Source organism: Brassica rapa, chromosome A03, assembly GCF_000309985.2.
Source record: "Brassica rapa cultivar Chiifu-401-42 chromosome A03, CAAS_Brap_v3.01, whole genome shotgun sequence".
NCBI classification, from domain to species: Eukaryota; Viridiplantae; Streptophyta; class Magnoliopsida; order Brassicales; family Brassicaceae; genus Brassica; species Brassica rapa.
The window spans coordinates 23,588,518-23,606,206 of NC_024797.2; the positions used below are offsets into that span (position 1 = coordinate 23,588,518).

Consider the following 17,689-nt stretch of genomic DNA (forward strand, 5'->3'; position numbering starts at 1 on the left):
TATTTTGGTCCTCTAAGCTTTTTGCCGTAAACAAATTTTTGGCATATGAATATTTCATATATATTAATTGAGGATAATTAAAAAGTCGTAACCTTAAGTTTGTACCAACTAAAAAGAGAGTCGGCTTAGATGACAATTTAGCTTACGTGACAGCTTAAAAATTATTTGAAAAAAATATTGATCCAAATCCAATTTACTAGAAAACATTATATTAACCCAAAATATAAGAAGCGTATATTATTTCTTTAAATAAAAGCTACAGAATTACCTAATATGATTAACATATATATGATAATTAATGACTATGAATAATAAAGATTTGATAACAATTTTTGCATACTTCTTATTTTTGTTTAGTTTTATATTATTAAAAAAAATAAACAATCACATAACCATATAATAAGAAAATAGAAATTTTCTTATATGTTATTGTGAATTTTTTTAAATGATTTTAAATTTAAAAAATGAGGAAACCTTATATGTTATACTTTAATTTTTTTTTGAAACGGCTATAAATTATAAAAATGAGGAAACATTATATTATATATTTTTCTTATATAAATTTTCCTTAAGCATACAATTAAAAGCATTAAAATGACATGTATCAATTCAATGGTTGATCTGAAACCTTTCAAAACTATATGAAAGATAAATGTCAAAATAATTCAACTTTGGAAAAAAACAGTACTGTTCATTTTTTCAAGAATGTGTTCGGTGGAAAAAATAAAGTTTTTGTGTCATAAGTTGTTTAATGTCCAGTCCGATCAATCCGTGATATATTAATTATAGTTTAGTTCCATAATTTTTAATAAAAATTGATACGGTCCATCGGAAAAAAATTATATAATAACAACAAAAAACATTTTATATGTATAAATAAAATGATCAAATATATAAAAAAAATTGTCAGATAGTATATACAAATAAACTCATCTTACGCAAATTGCATATCTTATCTTAGTATTAATTTACTTCTAAATTATTTAGGAATCAGTTTCTGTGTATAAGAAGTTTCAACTTGGCACAATATCATATCGGACAAGATATCGATCTTCCGTTTATAATCCTAAACTATTTTCTAATTCGTAGATATTTTTATTAACGATTCTTCGTAGATTTTCTTTTTTTCTTTGAACTGGCGATTCGTAGATATTGGAATCCTTGTAAACTCTTTTTCTTTAACGAACAAAGGCGGAAAGATCACAAATATTCTTAAAATCTTGGCAAAAAAATGTATTTAATTCCTAAGTAGTAATAGTGTGGAATAAAAGCATTATATATTGGAGAACTTAATTAAATCACATAATTTCTACTACTATACTAAAATCTCTAGCTGTTTTCTAAATAGATGACAAAAATTGTTATTATAAGAGCATTTTATATTCTTTAAGTTCTACGCTTTTACGTGGTACTGAAAATTTCCATTTTGTTTTGTAACTTTTATTTTTTATGAATATGATAATCACGTTTTTAAAGTTTTCTTTGTAAAATGTCACGAAAGTGAACTTCTGAAAGCTTATGGTTCTATTCCAATTATGACTCGGGAAAACTTACGTTCAAAGAAACTTATGTAACCTAACTTGATGATGATCATCAATTAATAGTAAGTCACAAATTCTTAAGTCACTTTAATGCAAAAAATACATTGAAACAACAAATTTTGTCTAACAGTTAGTAACCAATATTTACAAATATACAATTTTTAATATTAATACTCTTTTAATAAAATACCTTACTTGAATTACTGTCAATTTGAAGATATATATGATGGACGAAAGCTGTCTGTGGAAGATATTATGTGGTCGAGAAGGAAATCATGATGAACTGCTAACTATATGTGATTTTTAATATTATTGTTTTCAAAAAAATGATTAAAAAACTCATGGAATCTAGTTTTTACTTTTATATTTTTCAAGTTTTTAGTTTCTTCTGGTAATTCGATTTCCATGCGTGAGTTATATCCTAGACACCTGCTGCGACCAATATGAATCAAAATTATCAGTGAAATAGAGCGATTGCTTTTGATTATAAGTTCTCTCATGTGCACCCATAATGTTTCAAGTTCGAGTCCATCTTTTGCTTATATTTTTATTTCTATACACAGATGCACCCATTACAAAAAGATTCTAGCTTCGCCCCTGATGCATGTGTATGCATAGTGGATTTGAATAATGAGTATATGTATGTTTTAGATATTTAAAATTAGCATTAATTTGTATAAGATAAGTAACTAATCTGAAATATGTGAATGAGCTGAATGGAGCGGACAGACCATCAAACCGTCAATGGCATTGAAGGAGATATACATTATTGAGGGAACATTGGTTAAATAAATTATTATATTCGATTCCGTGTTCTGATGTTTACATGTATATGACAATTAATACATTTTTTATTCGGAATCTTATCATAACTTCCAACTTTATATTTTAAATCTTGGATTTCTTTTTCATCAAACGGCTGGTATTTTAAATCTTGGATAACTTCAAAGAAAACGAATGTTCGTATAGAAATGCATTATTCATAACAATATTTCATTGGAAAAGTATAGAGAAGCTCTAGTTAAAAGTGTGTGTTGGTTCCTTTAGTTACGAATAAGCTTTGTCTATATAAAGGCACGTTGGCTGTCTTTTACAAATCAAACATTCAAACTCAAACCAAAGATAACACAGAAAGAAAACACGTTTCTTCTCTTTATTGTGATTCATTGGCAATGGCTCAAAATGATAGAAATACAAGGATTGCTCAAAAGGCGTTTGAAATGGTCGATAAGGTGTACGGTAAGTCCCAGAAAATAACTCCTCCGCCACACGTTCCTAGAGACGAGTTCCCTTCTCGTTATAGCCAAAACTCTTACGAATATGGTGGTCCAAAAACATATACCATAAAAGAGGCGATTAGTACTACTACTCGCCGCCGAGTCATTTATCATCAGTATTCAAATGGGTCAACTATAAAAGAACCGGTTGTTCCTCACCCCACGGAACGTATTCAATACTTTGGTGGTGCCACTGCCCGTCCTTTTATCGGCTATGCCAACCGGTTTGAGAGGCCAAAAGGGCGGGCTATTAGCTGCGATGAGGCGGTCCAACTCTATGGAGGGGTGCTTATAAAGGAGTTTCGTAAGTAAGCGACACAGGATGAGTTTGTAAGATGGTGATATATATATATATAAAAGATATTTTAATTCTGCTTCCTGAAAATAATGCAGACCAACACATATGCTAAAGCTTGTTGTCAAGGCTTTCACTTAGAATAAGCTTTAGGTCACTACCAATTAAGTGTTGTGTCTGTTACGTATCTACTAGTACTTTAACTGAGTTGATGAAGCTTATATAATGTAAAATAGTTACGTGTTTACTACTAATAATGGAATTCTATATGTTAATGTAAATATGTGTTCTTAAGCATGCATAAACGAGCATAAACAACCATGGCATGCCTCTCGAATCGGCCCCTAATTTTTAAGATTTCAAAAGGGCCAAAAATATTTGCCCTTTTGACGGGAAATGTGCATTTAGTTTCTCTAAATTTTCCACTCGGCAAGTTTGTTCTTCAACTATAGCTCGTGCACAATAATACCTCAAATTATAGTTGACTATGCAAAATTGTGATTAGAAAAGGTTAACCGTTAAATATTTAATGGAAATTAGTTTATTTGAAACATGATTGCGATTTTAAAGTTAAATCTATCAATTGAAAAATAAAATTTTAGCTCCTTAACTATTTGCAATCGACATATTTGTTCCCCAACTATTACTATGCAAAATATCTAAGTTAGTGATAAATCCGCAAATTGTGACTAAAACATAAATCCACATAATTAAATAAATCGACACACAAATGCAAAAACACTTAGTATTGTGCATTTATGATTGAAACTCTTTTGGTTTAAAATATTTGATGCTAATAAATAGTTAGTTCCAATGAAAATAGACGGCATATGTACAATACTGATTACTGGTTGGTTCATAACTTTATATTCTAGTATTATCTTTCAGTTATAATTAATTAAGAAACCTAACTTTAGAAGTAAAAATGAACTTTAGTATAATATATAGGGAAATTTGCCAAAATGGAACAAAAATTTAGGATGGTTGTCTATTTGGTATAAAACCAATTATGTCCACTTTGTCTTTCTTTTACCATTTTCATTTCTAAAACTTAATAAAATAAATAGTTTTATGAATCAAAAGAATTATTAAAAATATAAAATTAATAAAACACCTATACACACAAACACACATTTTTTTGTTGAAAATCTTGATAAATAAAATTGTTAAATTACGTTCTATTAAAAGTAGAATTCGTCTTTTACGGAATATGAGTTAGTAGAAAACAAATTCCAGAATAAACAAGGTCATCTATTTTTTTTTAAACGAACAATCTACTTTTAATTAAAATTCTAAATATGAAGAATGCGAATTTTACTAATTATAAAGATATCTATTTTTTCTCTCGAATGCGGTTTCTACTTTCATGAAGTATTCTAAAATTTTGGAAATGTGAAATCTAAATATAACATGTATGTCTATATGAGTAGAAATGACATTCAAGATTTTTGTCATGGTTCTACTCAATGTAGAAGGTGTTTTCTACAGATAAGAAAATCTGGTTTTCGAAAAATTAAGGAAGCATATGTTAAGAAAATATTATAAAAATATTCTAACTTCCTAAAACGTGTTTTGATCTATTTGCTTTGTCAAAATATATAATAAAAACGATTTTTTTTGTTCTTCTTCATCAATCTATGATTTCTCCATAGTTTGTCTTGTGATTTTCACAAACTCTTGTTCTATGATGCATATCTATATAACATGTAGTGTTTGGGAATTTGATGCAACCACGGGTTGGATTTTTTCGGCTGATGACAAAGGAGGTAGGCTAATGTTATTGGAATCAAGTTCTATCTTAGAAGATTTTAAAAGAATGGTTGTGGAAGATTGATATGGAAGAAGATTAGGGTTACGGGATATTTGGTTCTGTATCTTTTATTCTATTTTTTTAATTGTTTTTACATTTCTTTTGCTTTTTTAAAACATTTTACTTTTATCTTTTTTCATTAAAATTTTAAAAATGGTTTTAATTTATGTTTAATTTGATTAATGAAAGATTAGTTTTGAGACTATGAAAATATTATACTATAGGGATAACTTAGTGAAACTTAGTGATGATATCATAATAAAGGGACAACTATTCTAAATTTTTGTTCCGTTTTGACAATTTTCCCTAATATGAGATATATCACCGCTGGTTTCGATTACAATATATCTCCAAATCAAGTTCCAATAATAATATTAGATTCAGAGAAGGAGATGAGATTGAGCTCAAGCTCAGAAAAAAAAGGGGAAGACGGTAGTTTGTTATTAATCTCTCAAACTGTATTATGTTACAATGGTAGAGTATTTATATGAATCTATCAATCTCCTAACCGGTATTAACCATACATAACCAGCCTATACTCTAATAAATAATGTGACAGAAAATTCATTCAAGAATGTAAATTTCTCTAAACAATTACAAGCAGTTTTTTTCAAACAAAAAAAAATTACAAGCAGTTACGTACCGGATGGGAGATTCGTAATGATAGCAGACTAGGCACATCAACACAGTGGTAGTTAAGAAAATGCGATCCTCTTCAGATCGACCGGTCTCGCCGCTATGAGTTGGTCTAGCAACCGACGTCATCTCTAGGCGCTAACAGAGCGTACATCAGGCAGGTCATGTGTTACGTTAAATCATATATTATTTGTTAGTAAACGTAGTTCCTTATCGTCAGTCCATTCATCTATTTCGATATATTAGTATCACTATCGATAGATTTACGAAACACAAACTCAAAGCGTCCCAGACGCATTTAGCTTAATTATATTTGTCGTATATGTTAATGAATTCATCTTCTTGAAAACGTACGTTCTATAAATCAACTCAAACTGTTAACTACCTCGTTACTGCTCAGCTTTTTGTACCTATCTGAAATTGTAGGCTTTATTTATGTCACCGTCTTTCAAGAACATCTTCAAAATACACTCTATAATTTCAAATATGAAATTTTTTGTTCTTCAAAAAGAAATTTCAAAATTTCAAATTTGAAGTTTCGAAAAGTAAAACTCTATATTTAAGGTTTCACTATTCAAAACTTCAAATTTGAAATTTCGTATTCTTATTTGTATTTTGATCCCTACAATCACACATCACTTTTCTCGTTTATTGTTTTAATCCTTAAAAAAAATATTTCATAAATATTTTAAATTTTATTTAGAGAATTTAAATTTTACACATAAAATTAAATAAAACTTTAAAATAAGATTTAAAATATTTTAAGCTAGATTTAGACAACAATAATATACAAAAAAAACTTAACAAAAAGATTTTAAAAAATTTCATGAAAACATAACTATTACACAAATTTAAATATTACAACAACACTAATAGTCAGGTAAGTTTGATCTGGAACCTTCAAAATTTTCAAATATTATCCAATTTTTTTTGTGTAACTGAAGATGGTTGTTGTTGTTGTTTTTAATGTCTTTTTATGGTTTATTGGGAGCAAAAAATGTAAAGGCGTGTCTATCACCTCTTTACTCGGAGGTGGAGGCGTTGATTTGGGCAATGGAATGTATGAAGAACTTACGACAGTTTCAGGTTACGTTTGCAACGAATTGTTCTCAATTGGTGAAGATGGTTTCGGAACCAGAAAAATGGCCAGCATTTGAAAGCTACCTGGAAGATATCAAGCTTTTACGAAGAAGCTTCATCAACTCAGACGTCGTCCATGTACCCCGAACGGAGAACCTAAAAGCGGATAGCTTGGCACGTAGTGCTAGAAAACAACCGTCTTTCGTCGTTCATATGGATGCAGAGTTGCCAATTTGGTTTACAGAGTCAATATGAGTCTGTGAATGTCTTGCTGTAAAAAAATAATGTCTTTTTGGTACAATTCTTTCTTGTTCATATCGAATATATTCACGAGTATTAATATCATCGAAAAGAAATTAGTCTTTTTGCAATATTTATATTTCTCTTTTACTTTCTTGTTCCGATCTAATGTATTTACAAGTATCAATATTATCCGATTTCAACATCTTTTAACTCGTAATCTACAAAGTAAAAATGATGAGAACCATTTTTACTTCGAAATGCACTAATAGATGATATATGTATTACTAAAATCATTTTATGAAATAATATGATATTTTGTTTGAAGTTTAATATTAATTAAGTTATTTTTATTTAATTTTTTATATTTTAATAGAATATTTTATTAATATTGTTGTAGTATGTTTATATATGTGCTAGTTATTTACTAATTCAAATTAGTTATGATAAATATAAAGATCATACTATAAAATATAAATAGTTTTGAAGTTGAGTTTGAAATTTTAATTTTGGAGAAGAACATCTTTAAACTTCAAATATAGAGTTTTAGAAATTTCAAAATAGAGTTCCTTTTTGAAGATACTCTAAACTCAAAATAATAGCAAAATAATAAAAACAATAATAGCAGCTATTAAACCCAACATTTAATTGCAAAATGATCATACTCTTATCATATATCTAGGTAAATCATTGGCTGTCATTCTGTAAATAAGTGTGAATCTATATTCTACTCACTTTGAAGAAATTTTCTTTTCTTTGTTTGTGCTAATTTGATCTTTATATGATTATATCGTAAAGTTAATTTATCGGATGAGTGCTAGCTTGTCATCGTGTAAAATATAGCACGTGAAAACCAATAAATGTATATGTATGTGTGCTGCCGTGCCGTGGTCAGTGGCAGGAGGGTCAGTTGACTTAGGTGGATTTTTCTATTAAAATTACTTGTATATAATTACCACCTAAAATAATGCGTTATAAGATATAATTAATATCATGATATTATATAAAATATATACAGTGTGTTAATTATAGGATCACATGACATGATATTTTGGTAGCCTGGAGAATATCATATTAGCAAAAGAGAGGAGCCAGCAGTTGGAACTTGGAACATTGATCCGAGCAAGGGGAAAGAGTATATTTTTTTCAAACAACGTTTACTGGCCGGCTGAAGGTGACCAAAACACCACCAATTTATTGAACTAAAGAACGTGCATGCATGATTAACTATTAGAATCATAGGTAATCTCCAAAGAGGTACATCGTATCAGGTTTATCATTCTCAAATGGGAACAGTTGATTTAATCCTATACCATTACACAATTTATAAATTAGATATATCACCCAAGGATTGGAGTTTACGATTTACCCATCACTCACGAGATGTAAACATTGTAAGTGTTGAGACAAAAGATCATGAATTGTTCGTTTAATATTGAAAGAGTATCATGTTTATGTTTCCCTCATTAGTCGATAATGGATGGAAGTAAATTAAGTGTTTGGACGAAAATAAAATATGCATTTGAAGTTGACTTGCAGTTCATAATTATATTTTGATTATTTATGTAATTGCCACGATTTTACATAATTCGACTAATTTTATATTAAGCATATACGTACTGGAATCACATGTATCGTCCTGACCTGTCAGAACATGTATTCTTATGGTTAATACAATAAAATACATTTATATGTAGCTAACGGAACGATATATCCTCAACTTCACCAAAAGAAATCTTCAACTTCACCAAACCTATATAATTTGTTTAACGTAAAACTCAGTAAAGATTTTACCGATGTAAACAGATAACATTTCAAAAAAAAAAAAAAAAGATCTAATCCGCTTTCTTTATTGGACAAAGAAATAAACAGTCAATTCCGTATCATGATCTATAAGTGCTAAAAGTTTAGATTCATTCATTCTCATGTACGTTAGATTGCGTTGGAACTTGGGAGAAAAGTAGAGAGTTAAGCAAAAAAATGTGGACAAGAATATGTAACCGTTAAGCAACTACAAAAAAAAAACATATATTTAGATACGTATCCTCCTCAATCACACCTTCGGACTTACAACCCCCAATAATATGACCACTCTGATCATTTGTGGATTTTCTGTAAAATATAAAGAAACAAAATAATTCTGATTAGTTCCAAGATTCTGAAACGTAGATGTTGCATAGACATGCCAGCTTGATATTGGTAAATGGTATTTTATTTTATTTTTTATAAAATAAAAATAGTTGGAGCATCGTTTTAAACAGTACTAATTTATACTTTTCCGACAACATCGCACAGAAGAAAAGACAAGAAAATATGTTCTGTAGATTAACTTGTTAATTTGTCTTATACAATAAATAATACATGGTATTCTGTTCTTTATCTTTTGTTCCTCGTGAGACACATTTGAATGTGGACCATTGGTCCCCTATCCTATCTTTAAAATGCATTGATCAGGCTTCACGTCCTATCAAAATAAAAACCAACTCATGTTCTTGTGTACACATCTAAACCCTTTATTTTCTAGATTCCTTCACTTTCTCTTGAAGCAACCAGATCAAGCAAACAAACCAACCACCTCCAACATGTCAGGACTCGACGGCGTAGAGCACAAAACCCTCAAGGTAAACGGCATAAACATGCACGTGGCTGAGCTTCCCGGATCCGGATCTGGAGGAGAACCAATCATCCTCTTCATCCACGGATTCCCGGAGCTTTGGTACACGTGGCGGCACCAGATGACTGCGCTTTCGTCCTTGGGGTACCGGACCATCGCGCCGGATCTTCGAGGGTACGGAGACACAGACGCGCCGGAGAAAATGGAGGACTACACTTACTTCAACATTGTCGGAGACTTGGTAGCACTCATCGACGCAGTGACAGGTGGAGACGAGGCGGTTTTCGTGGTGGGTCATGACTGGGGAGCGATGATCGCGTGGCAGTTGTGTATGTACCGACCGGAGAAAGTCAAGGCTTTGGTCAACATGAGTGTCCTCTTCTCTCCGAGGAGCCCGGATCGTGTCCCGATTCCGACACTGAGACGTTTCTTTGGTGACGATTATTACATCTGCAGGTTTCAGGTAATTAATTATAGTTCAGTTTCATTGGCTTAAAAGTTTTTACGATCTGTTTTAAACCAAACCGAACCAAAATTAAATTAGACAAACGTAAACCGGGTTCGTCTGGTGGTGAAACCGAAATCAAATTAGCCAGATAGATTCCAGGTGAGTAATCATAGTTCATTTTGATTGGCTTAAAAGTTAAAAAGATCTATATTAAACCAAATCGAACCAAAATTTAATTAGATTAACCCAAACCAAAGTCCAATAAGACCGGATGAATCTCAAAACCGGAGTAATTAACTCTCTTTTTTTCTTGGTTTTAACTTTTAAATGTTTGACTTGCTTATATAATAAAGAAACCTGGAGAGATAGAATTAGAGTTCAAGAAGCTGGGAACAGAGAAGGTGTTGAAAGAGTTCTTAACTTACAAAACGCCTGGACCGCTTTACCTCCCCAAAGGCAAACTTTTCAAAAGCTCAGAAAACGGCGGTGCGTCTTCTGCGTTACCACCGTGGCTAACACAAGAGGACCTCGACTATTACGTCACCAAGTACGACAACAAAGGTTTCACTGGACCAATTAACTACTACCGCAACATTGACCGGTACACGTTTATCACCCGGTTCAATAAGTAGTAAATTAACAGATTATCAATTTAATAACCAATCGGTTTATGCTTTTTTTTTAAAACAGAAATTGGGAGCTGACTGCACCTTGGACCGGTGCTAAGATTCGTGTACCGGTGAAGTTCATAGTCGGAGATCAGGATTTGACGTACAATTCGCCGGGGGCTAAGGAATACATCAACGGTGGCGGATTCAAGAAAGACGTACCGTTGCTTGATGAAACCGTCGTGCTCAAGGGAGTGGGACATTTCCTCCATGAGGAAAGCCCTGAGGAGATCAATCAACACATTCACAGCTTCTTCCAAAAGTTCCTTTAAAATCAATATCTACTTTATTTAAATAAATAAATAAATAACGGATTAACATCCGTGTGTTTGTCAACATTTACATTTTAATATGTATGTTCTTGTTGAGTGAAATTTCAAATATATTGGATAAATAAAGCCCGGGGAAATCAAACGAAAGTGGATTAAACCAGAAATAACCATGAAACATAATAAAGCTGAGTATTTTAAACCGGTTAAGACAATGCCTAAGGAAAGCATTTGTCCCAGAAAGATGGTTTTGTTTTTATTTAATTTAAAATACAAATGCAAAGTACACGCAATAATCACAAAATGCTGAGAGATCCATGAGAATGTGATTCAGAGAGAAGAGGATGATGATGCTTGGTCACGCGTTGCTATAAGGCTCGTGGCGTGATCAGCATTGCAGTAGACAAAGCTCTTCTTACCAGTTCCTGTGACGGTTTCCACAGTGGAGAATCCCACGTAGTCTTCATCGCACTTCTTCTCGCAGATCTCAGCCATGATCTTGAACATCTCCTTCTTCTGGTTCCATGGCTGATCTACGTATTCTTTGATCGGCATCCACTGCCAAAAAAAAAAGAAAACTCTTTGTTCAGTTGATATTGGATAACAATAATTTTCTTGGCTCATCAAAGTTAGAAAGGTTTATAGTAATAATATACCTTAGCTTCAAGGATCTCAGATTTTTGTTCAGTGATATCGTAGGAGCGTGGAGTTAAGACACAGAGGAAAAACAGATCGGTTTTCTGTTTCAAGAATGCTTTGTGGCTTTGCCTACACGAGAGTAAAACCAATCAGGAACTGATGAGGTAAGCTTAGATAAAATGTATGAGAAGATGATTTTACCTGAAAGACAACACTTCCACAAAATCTGCAATAATCTGATTTTTTTTTTTAAATCCAATAAAAAAAGAAAACAGATTTTAGAATAGTGAGGCAAAAGTAAATAAAAGATATATAAAGAGTTGAGATACATACACCAGTTTCTTCTTCGACTTCCCTAGCTACTCCATCGCAAATATCCTCACCCTGTAAAGGCAGCAACAGAAAAAAAAACAAGATCAGAACTTCATTTCCAGTATATAGACTCCCTAGCTTACAAGCTAAATCGTTATAAGAAACGTTTATTGCGCAAAATTTTTGTAAACACTTTTATGCTTCTGTTCTTATCTAAAATCACTAACAAGATAGACTTGACTAATAGGAGACTCTCTCTCAAGTCTCCTAGATGAAACCTTTTATAAGGCAAGCGCTCAGTAGTTGCTCTCTAATCAGCTTTACTACATACTCATTCAGTCCTAGACCATATTCTAGACTTATATGCTAAAGAGTTAAGCCGCTACATATATTCCAAAACCTTAATCACGTTTCTCTTTGTTTGGGTGCTAAGGTGGGTTTGTTTTACCTCGTGGACAACACCAGTAGGGAGCTTCCAGACATTCTTGTCTCTGAAATAACCACTCTTTTCCTGGACAACGAGGACCTGCGCTCATTTGAATTTCGTTAGTTCATAAAACGAACAATCATTTAGAAGAAGAAGAAAGGGAATAAAAATAAGGGGTACCTCACGAGTGGATTTGTTGAGGACAAGAGCACCAACACCAACAATGTGAGAAGCATTGGCAGGAATAGTATCAGGAGTGTTTGAGATCCAAGACACAAGCATCAAGTACTCTGGCTCCGCGTGATGATATCTAAACCCTTCCTAATAAAGATTGGCAAAACAAAGTCTATTACCAAAAAAAGTCAACAAACAAACGAAAACAAAACAAGAAGATATTTATCGAGAAAAGAATCTCTTACAGTAACAGCAGACTCGATAAGATTAGCAAATCCAAGAGGTAGCTTTATCCAAATCCCCTTCTTCCCCTACCAAATTTCAAATTCAAGACTTGAGAGCATAGTCAAAGGGTTTGAAATCTGAGAAAAAAAAGTGGTGAAAAATACCTCTTGTCTCCAATGGGAAAGAGAAGCCCTGAGCCTGTGGGTGAAAACTTCAGCATCCATTGGTTCATTCATGGTTACGGTAACGCCATCGTAATTGTCAGTCTCCCCGATAAGTATATCCATCTCTCTCTCTCTCTGTGTCTTGTGTGGTGGTTATTATGCCGAGGACACTGGTTCAAGCCAATCTAAAACCGGACGCGACAATCTTCTTAATCAGAATTGAACTGTGTCTGAAGGAGAGGATTGACTTTGCTTTGATTCGTCATTTTGTTTTTCTCTATTTGTAATTGAAAAATGAGGAAATTGGAAAGGAAAGTTCTCTTAATTAAACTAGTAAATATATAATGGAATGAATGAAGATTGTTTCTTCTCTCTTCTTTATCTTCTATCTTGCTTCCACGAAGAGACAATGATCTTTCCTAAAGGAAACAACTTACAACCACTATTTTTAATTGTTTTCTTTAAGTACATAATTACGGATGTAATTACATATGTAGTTTCATTTCTCATCAATAGTTGTTAAGACATTTCTTAAATGCTCATTGTCTTCACCTCTGACCAGCAATGGATTCCAATCTCTAAGGTCGGTTTCATCGGTTCTTATGGCTGAAGGATTATCGGTTTAGAGAAGCTCTTTCTCACGTTCAATACCTCGGCATCTTCACCGAGAAAGCTCCTTCCGTCGCCGATAGAGGTGCTTTTGAGTATAATTGAGTAGATTGAAAAACTTTATGTCATGTCAAAATGGGGATTCTGCTGGAAGTCAAGCCACCCACCCAAATCATTGATTATGGCATCCCATCAAAAATACATATGTTTTAGTTTTATTTCTTATTAGTGTTTATAGAAAAAAAGATTGATAAGATTAAATCAAATAATATTTAAATCTAAAAACTGCTTTAAGATGATGCATTCAAATAAAATTGGACAATTGTTCATGGAAATAATTTTTTTACAAGAATCAATACCAAAAAATTGGAGGATGATTTTCTAACATACATAAATTGCTCAAAATGTATTGTTGAATATTCTAATATGGATCACCACATGTAAACAAATAATTTTGAGGTTAAAACTGATAAATAGTTATTTGTGGTATAGCATATCATACAAAATATTATCTATATTGATTTTGTTATCAATTAAGATTGTTATGATTGAAGATTTGATTACATTAGTTTAAGGGATGGTTTAGTATGAAAAAAATGCAAAAAAAAAACTATATTTTAATGCTTTAAATTTACTGTCTTTATAAACAGTTGATGTAATTTAGTTATTTTATTAAATTTTATTTATTTTTATATTAACTAGGTCTTTGTCCGCGCTACGCGCGGATAGTATTTTGATTTTTTTCATATTTTTGTACTATTACGTCAATTATTTAGTTTTATAAAATGTTATGTTTTTACTGTAAATTTGGAATTAAAAATCTAATTTTTTCTTACTGTAAAAATAAGTTAATTTTTTTGAATCTTACCACAACACATTATACACGAAGAGAATATATAGTTGGTCTTTATATTCTTATTTGGTGTAATATTGAAAATTTTGATGGTTTGTAGTTTTTTTAAATTATATATTTTAGGATTGATTTTCGTGACTATATTCTATAATTGTCTAAAAAAATTGTTTGTCCCATATAGACATCCACATAAATATGGACTTCTGATAAATTTGTTCATTGGGATATTTAGTTTCACTTTCAACTTTATTCTCTTTTTGGCACCCTCATGCTAGCTTGTGGGGCTAGCCAACTTGGTGCAAAAGGGTTTACAAAAGCTGATCGAGATGCGCGTGATCGGACACCTTTTGCTAGGCTATTCGTACGGAATTTTAAAGATCTAGGAATATAAGCAATAGAAAGTTCAGAAAATTCTTTGGATACAACATGTATTTCGTCGAGCTCCGAGTCCAACGCAGGCTAATCTTTCTCCTTTTGAATGAGTATAACCAGTTGTTCACAGTCGATTGAAAGATCATCTCTCTGTATCCAAACTTCAGTATCACTTGCATTGCCCATAGTAAACCTTCAACTTCCGCTTGCAGTGGTGATTTGGTGCGTGTATATCGGCCCTTGCTCCAAACAGCATTGGAAAGTCACCATCCATTAAAACAAAGCCAAGTCCAGATATGTCTCTTTCATTTATCCAGGATGTCTAGCAGGAGCGTTTCTTTATGGAGGAACAGTTGTGTCTGTTACCTCAACTCCCATATCAATCTCCATAATCTCGTCTATACGTTGAGCTATCCTCCAACACTCTGCTTCAAATTTTTTCGCTAATGAGAAAGACATAATTCCTACGACACTATTAATGATTGTTTTTTTTGTAACACCGATACGGCAAACTTATGTTTTATTTAACAAAACTCTTATTTTAATTTTGTATTAAAGAATCAATCATATTTTATATTATTCATAATTTTAGTAAATTTGCTTATTTGTCATGTTTTTATTAGGTTTTAGCTAAATTATTGATTTATTATTTATTTTTAGCTAAGTCACTAATTTATTAATTTAAAAAATACCCTTAATTAATATTATATATATATTAAAAATAAAGTTTATTTTAATAATATTAAATTTCTATTTTATATTAAAATTTAGTTAGTTTTTCTTATTTGTCATATTTTATTAGGTTTAGACTTTTAGATAGATAGGTTACTGATTTATTATTAATTTCTAATTGATTCGCTAATGTGTTAATTAAAACAATATCCTTATTGAATTTTATATATAATTAAAAACGAATTTTATTTTAATCATATAAAATTTATATGTTATATTAATATTAAATATTTGATTCTAAAATAATATAATAAAATTATAAAAAAAATTAAAAATAAGATAATTCTTATATATATTTTGTTGCTATCTGAAAAAAATATTTTTATTATAAATGTTAAAAAGATACAAAAAATTATAATTAAATATTATTCAAGAAAAAACATTTATATAAATATATTTTCTAAACTATTTCTAAGATATGAGTATTTTAAAAAATTTAACACGGGATGTTTAGAACACGGAATTATGCTTATGAGAGAGTTGCTCGGGAGTGGGCTAGGAGATGGGTCTAATGGGCTGCAAATTATTTTGAATTTTTTTTAATTGCAAGCCCATTTCGTGATGACCTGGCATATTGGTTGGTCCTGAATATTTGTGCACATGTGGATAGGCTTAGGAATCAATGATTTAGCTCCTTTTATATAGTAGGATATTTATAATAAATAAATTATATCAAAGAGCATAGTTTTAAAATTAGATTAGAGCATTATAAACCGTTAGAATGACACTGGGACCAATATGCATCTTTTTCAAAGGATTGCAGTTTGTGGTTTTGGGAACTTTTCTTCATTTTCTTCCTTTCTTTTTTACGCATTTGTTTAGATAACATGTGTTTCTGGTTTTACCAAAAAACCTCTGTTTTGGATGCAACAACCAGTTTTGATACTGGTCAAAAGAATTTGATGAAGAAAACGTGTGAGAAATCAAACTTAAACCGGGTTTGATCTTATTTATCAGATGAAATTATTGAAATAGACCGGACTTAACCAAAAAAATAGTTCACTCCTTTAATGATTCAGACCGATCGATGTTCATTGAGTTACTACATCATAATGGTGGGGTATTCAATTTAGAAGTTCAACTCACTTTGAAAGAATTAAAGTTTCAATTAAATTCTGGTGTTGTTTAGTTATGCATTTCATTTTTTTTTAAACTGTGTTATTGGAATTTTTTCTTGTGTTATTGGATTATGTATATTTAAAATCATTCTACTAAGATATTTTAAATTCTAGTGTTATTCAATTCACTAATTTTCTAGATTTATTAAATATTTATGTTATTCACTTTTGGTGGATTTTATGGAAATTGTATTTGATATATATATATTTTTCAAACTTATTAATTATTATAATACAATAGATTTTGAAATGTAATGTTCATGACGAATTTTAAGATATATTATCATTTCAACGAATGACAAAATTATATCATTTGTTGTAATTCATAATACAAAGGAGGAACAAACATTTTTATATTCCGATATAGTCTTATCTCTATATCTTTAAATAGTGATATAAAATCATTTCTTTTAATTAATTGTTAGTGAAGTTTTTATTCCATTTTTAAAATGAATTTATTTATCTATATGGTATGAAAATAATTATGGTTTTATTATTTTTATCAGTAAAATTTGTGTTCTTTTTTTGTGCAGCTTTAGTTCATGAAATTTAAAAGAATTAGTTTTTATCAAATTTATTTGTATTCCTTTATAATCTAAAATGAAAAAATTAGTCAAATACATTAATATTTAGGTAACAACTTTGAGTCTTACTGTTTGAATGGTAATAAATAACCAATAAGGAATCTGATCTAAAGCGATTGACATAATGCATGCATGGAGTACTTGTTCTGAATGATTTCAAGATGTCTTTAGAGATACGCTTGTATTGGGTTGGGAAAGGGAATGTAGTCATTCCTGTAAAAGGTGTTTACGGTCCTCTTATATCAGTTATAAGTGTTGATCGAGGTAAATATGAAAACAAAATTAATTGGTTTTCTGATTATGTACCATCATTATCTAACAAAATTACATATTTGTTTAACCAGTTAAAAATGAGACATCTTCAAGTTCACAGTCACGCATATAGTGATATAGGTAGGAATTGGGGTTGGTTTGGCTGTATTTTTCTTACTGTTGATTGGCTGTGGTATTCTCTGGTTTAAAGGTCTTCTAACATCCAAAAGCCGTGAAAATGTTAAAAGGGGAATACAATGCAGAGATGTATGTAAAGCTACTTAACATATCCAATGAAGTGAAAATGTAAGTGGAAGCTGAAGACAGTTCTAAAGAAGAAATCACATAAG

At 30.9% G+C, this 17,689-nt stretch overlaps 3 protein-coding genes across 3 annotated transcripts; 2 read left to right on the plus strand and 1 right to left on the minus strand.

Moving 5' to 3' along the window:
- Positions 1-471: 471 nt before the first annotated feature.
- On the plus strand, positions 472-8,693 carry LOC103860819. Its single transcript, XM_033288925.1, has one exon. The coding sequence runs from the start codon at positions 2,714-2,716 to the stop codon at positions 3,128-3,130; it is 417 nt and encodes a 138-aa protein (XP_033144816.1). The 5' UTR covers positions 472-2,713; the 3' UTR covers positions 3,131-8,693.
- Positions 8,694-9,339: 646 nt separating this feature from the next.
- Positions 9,340-11,007, plus strand: LOC103860820 (epoxide hydrolase A). Its single transcript, XM_009138487.3, has 3 exons — positions 9,340-9,956; positions 10,295-10,542; positions 10,632-11,007. Exons 1-3 carry the CDS (start codon positions 9,366-9,368, stop codon positions 10,879-10,881), a joined length of 1,089 nt encoding a protein of 362 aa, XP_009136735.1. The 5' UTR covers positions 9,340-9,365; the 3' UTR covers positions 10,882-11,007.
- A 7-nt stretch (positions 11,008-11,014) lies between these two features.
- Positions 11,015-13,502, minus strand: LOC103860821 (nudix hydrolase 7). The gene is made up of 8 exons (XM_009138488.3): positions 12,820-13,502; positions 12,676-12,741; positions 12,437-12,577; positions 12,278-12,355; positions 11,851-11,901; positions 11,719-11,753; positions 11,535-11,646; positions 11,015-11,436 (listed from the first exon to the last, which is right to left on the minus strand). Exons 1-8 carry the CDS (start codon positions 12,940-12,942, stop codon positions 11,209-11,211), a joined length of 834 nt encoding a protein of 277 aa, XP_009136736.1. The 5' UTR covers positions 12,943-13,502; the 3' UTR covers positions 11,015-11,208.
- Between the last annotated feature and the right edge of the window lie 4,187 nt (positions 13,503-17,689).

Coding starts and splice junctions, on each gene's coding strand:
- LOC103860819 (XM_033288925.1), top strand. CDS start 2,714: ATGGCTCAAAATGATAGAAATACAAGGATTGCTCAAAAGGCGTTTGAA.
- LOC103860820 (XM_009138487.3), top strand. CDS start 9,366: ATGTTCTTGTGTACACATCTAAACCCTTTATTTTCTAGATTCCTTCAC. Junction 9,957..10,294: donor ATTACATCTGCAGGTTTCAG/GTAATTAATTAT, acceptor TATATAATAAAG/AAACCTGGAGAGATAGAATT. Junction 10,543..10,631: donor TACTACCGCAACATTGACCG/GTACACGTTTAT, acceptor TTTTTAAAACAG/AAATTGGGAGCTGACTGCAC.
- LOC103860821 (XM_009138488.3), bottom strand. CDS start 12,942: ATGGATATACTTATCGGGGAGACTGACAATTACGATGGCGTTACCGTA. Junction 12,742..12,819: donor TTTCCCATTGGAGACAAGAG/GTATTTTTCACC, acceptor GAAATTTGGTAG/GGGAAGAAGGGGATTTGGAT. Junction 11,647..11,718: donor GTGGAAGTGTTGTCTTTCAG/GTAAAATCATCT, acceptor ACTCTCGTGTAG/GCAAAGCCACAAAGCATTCT.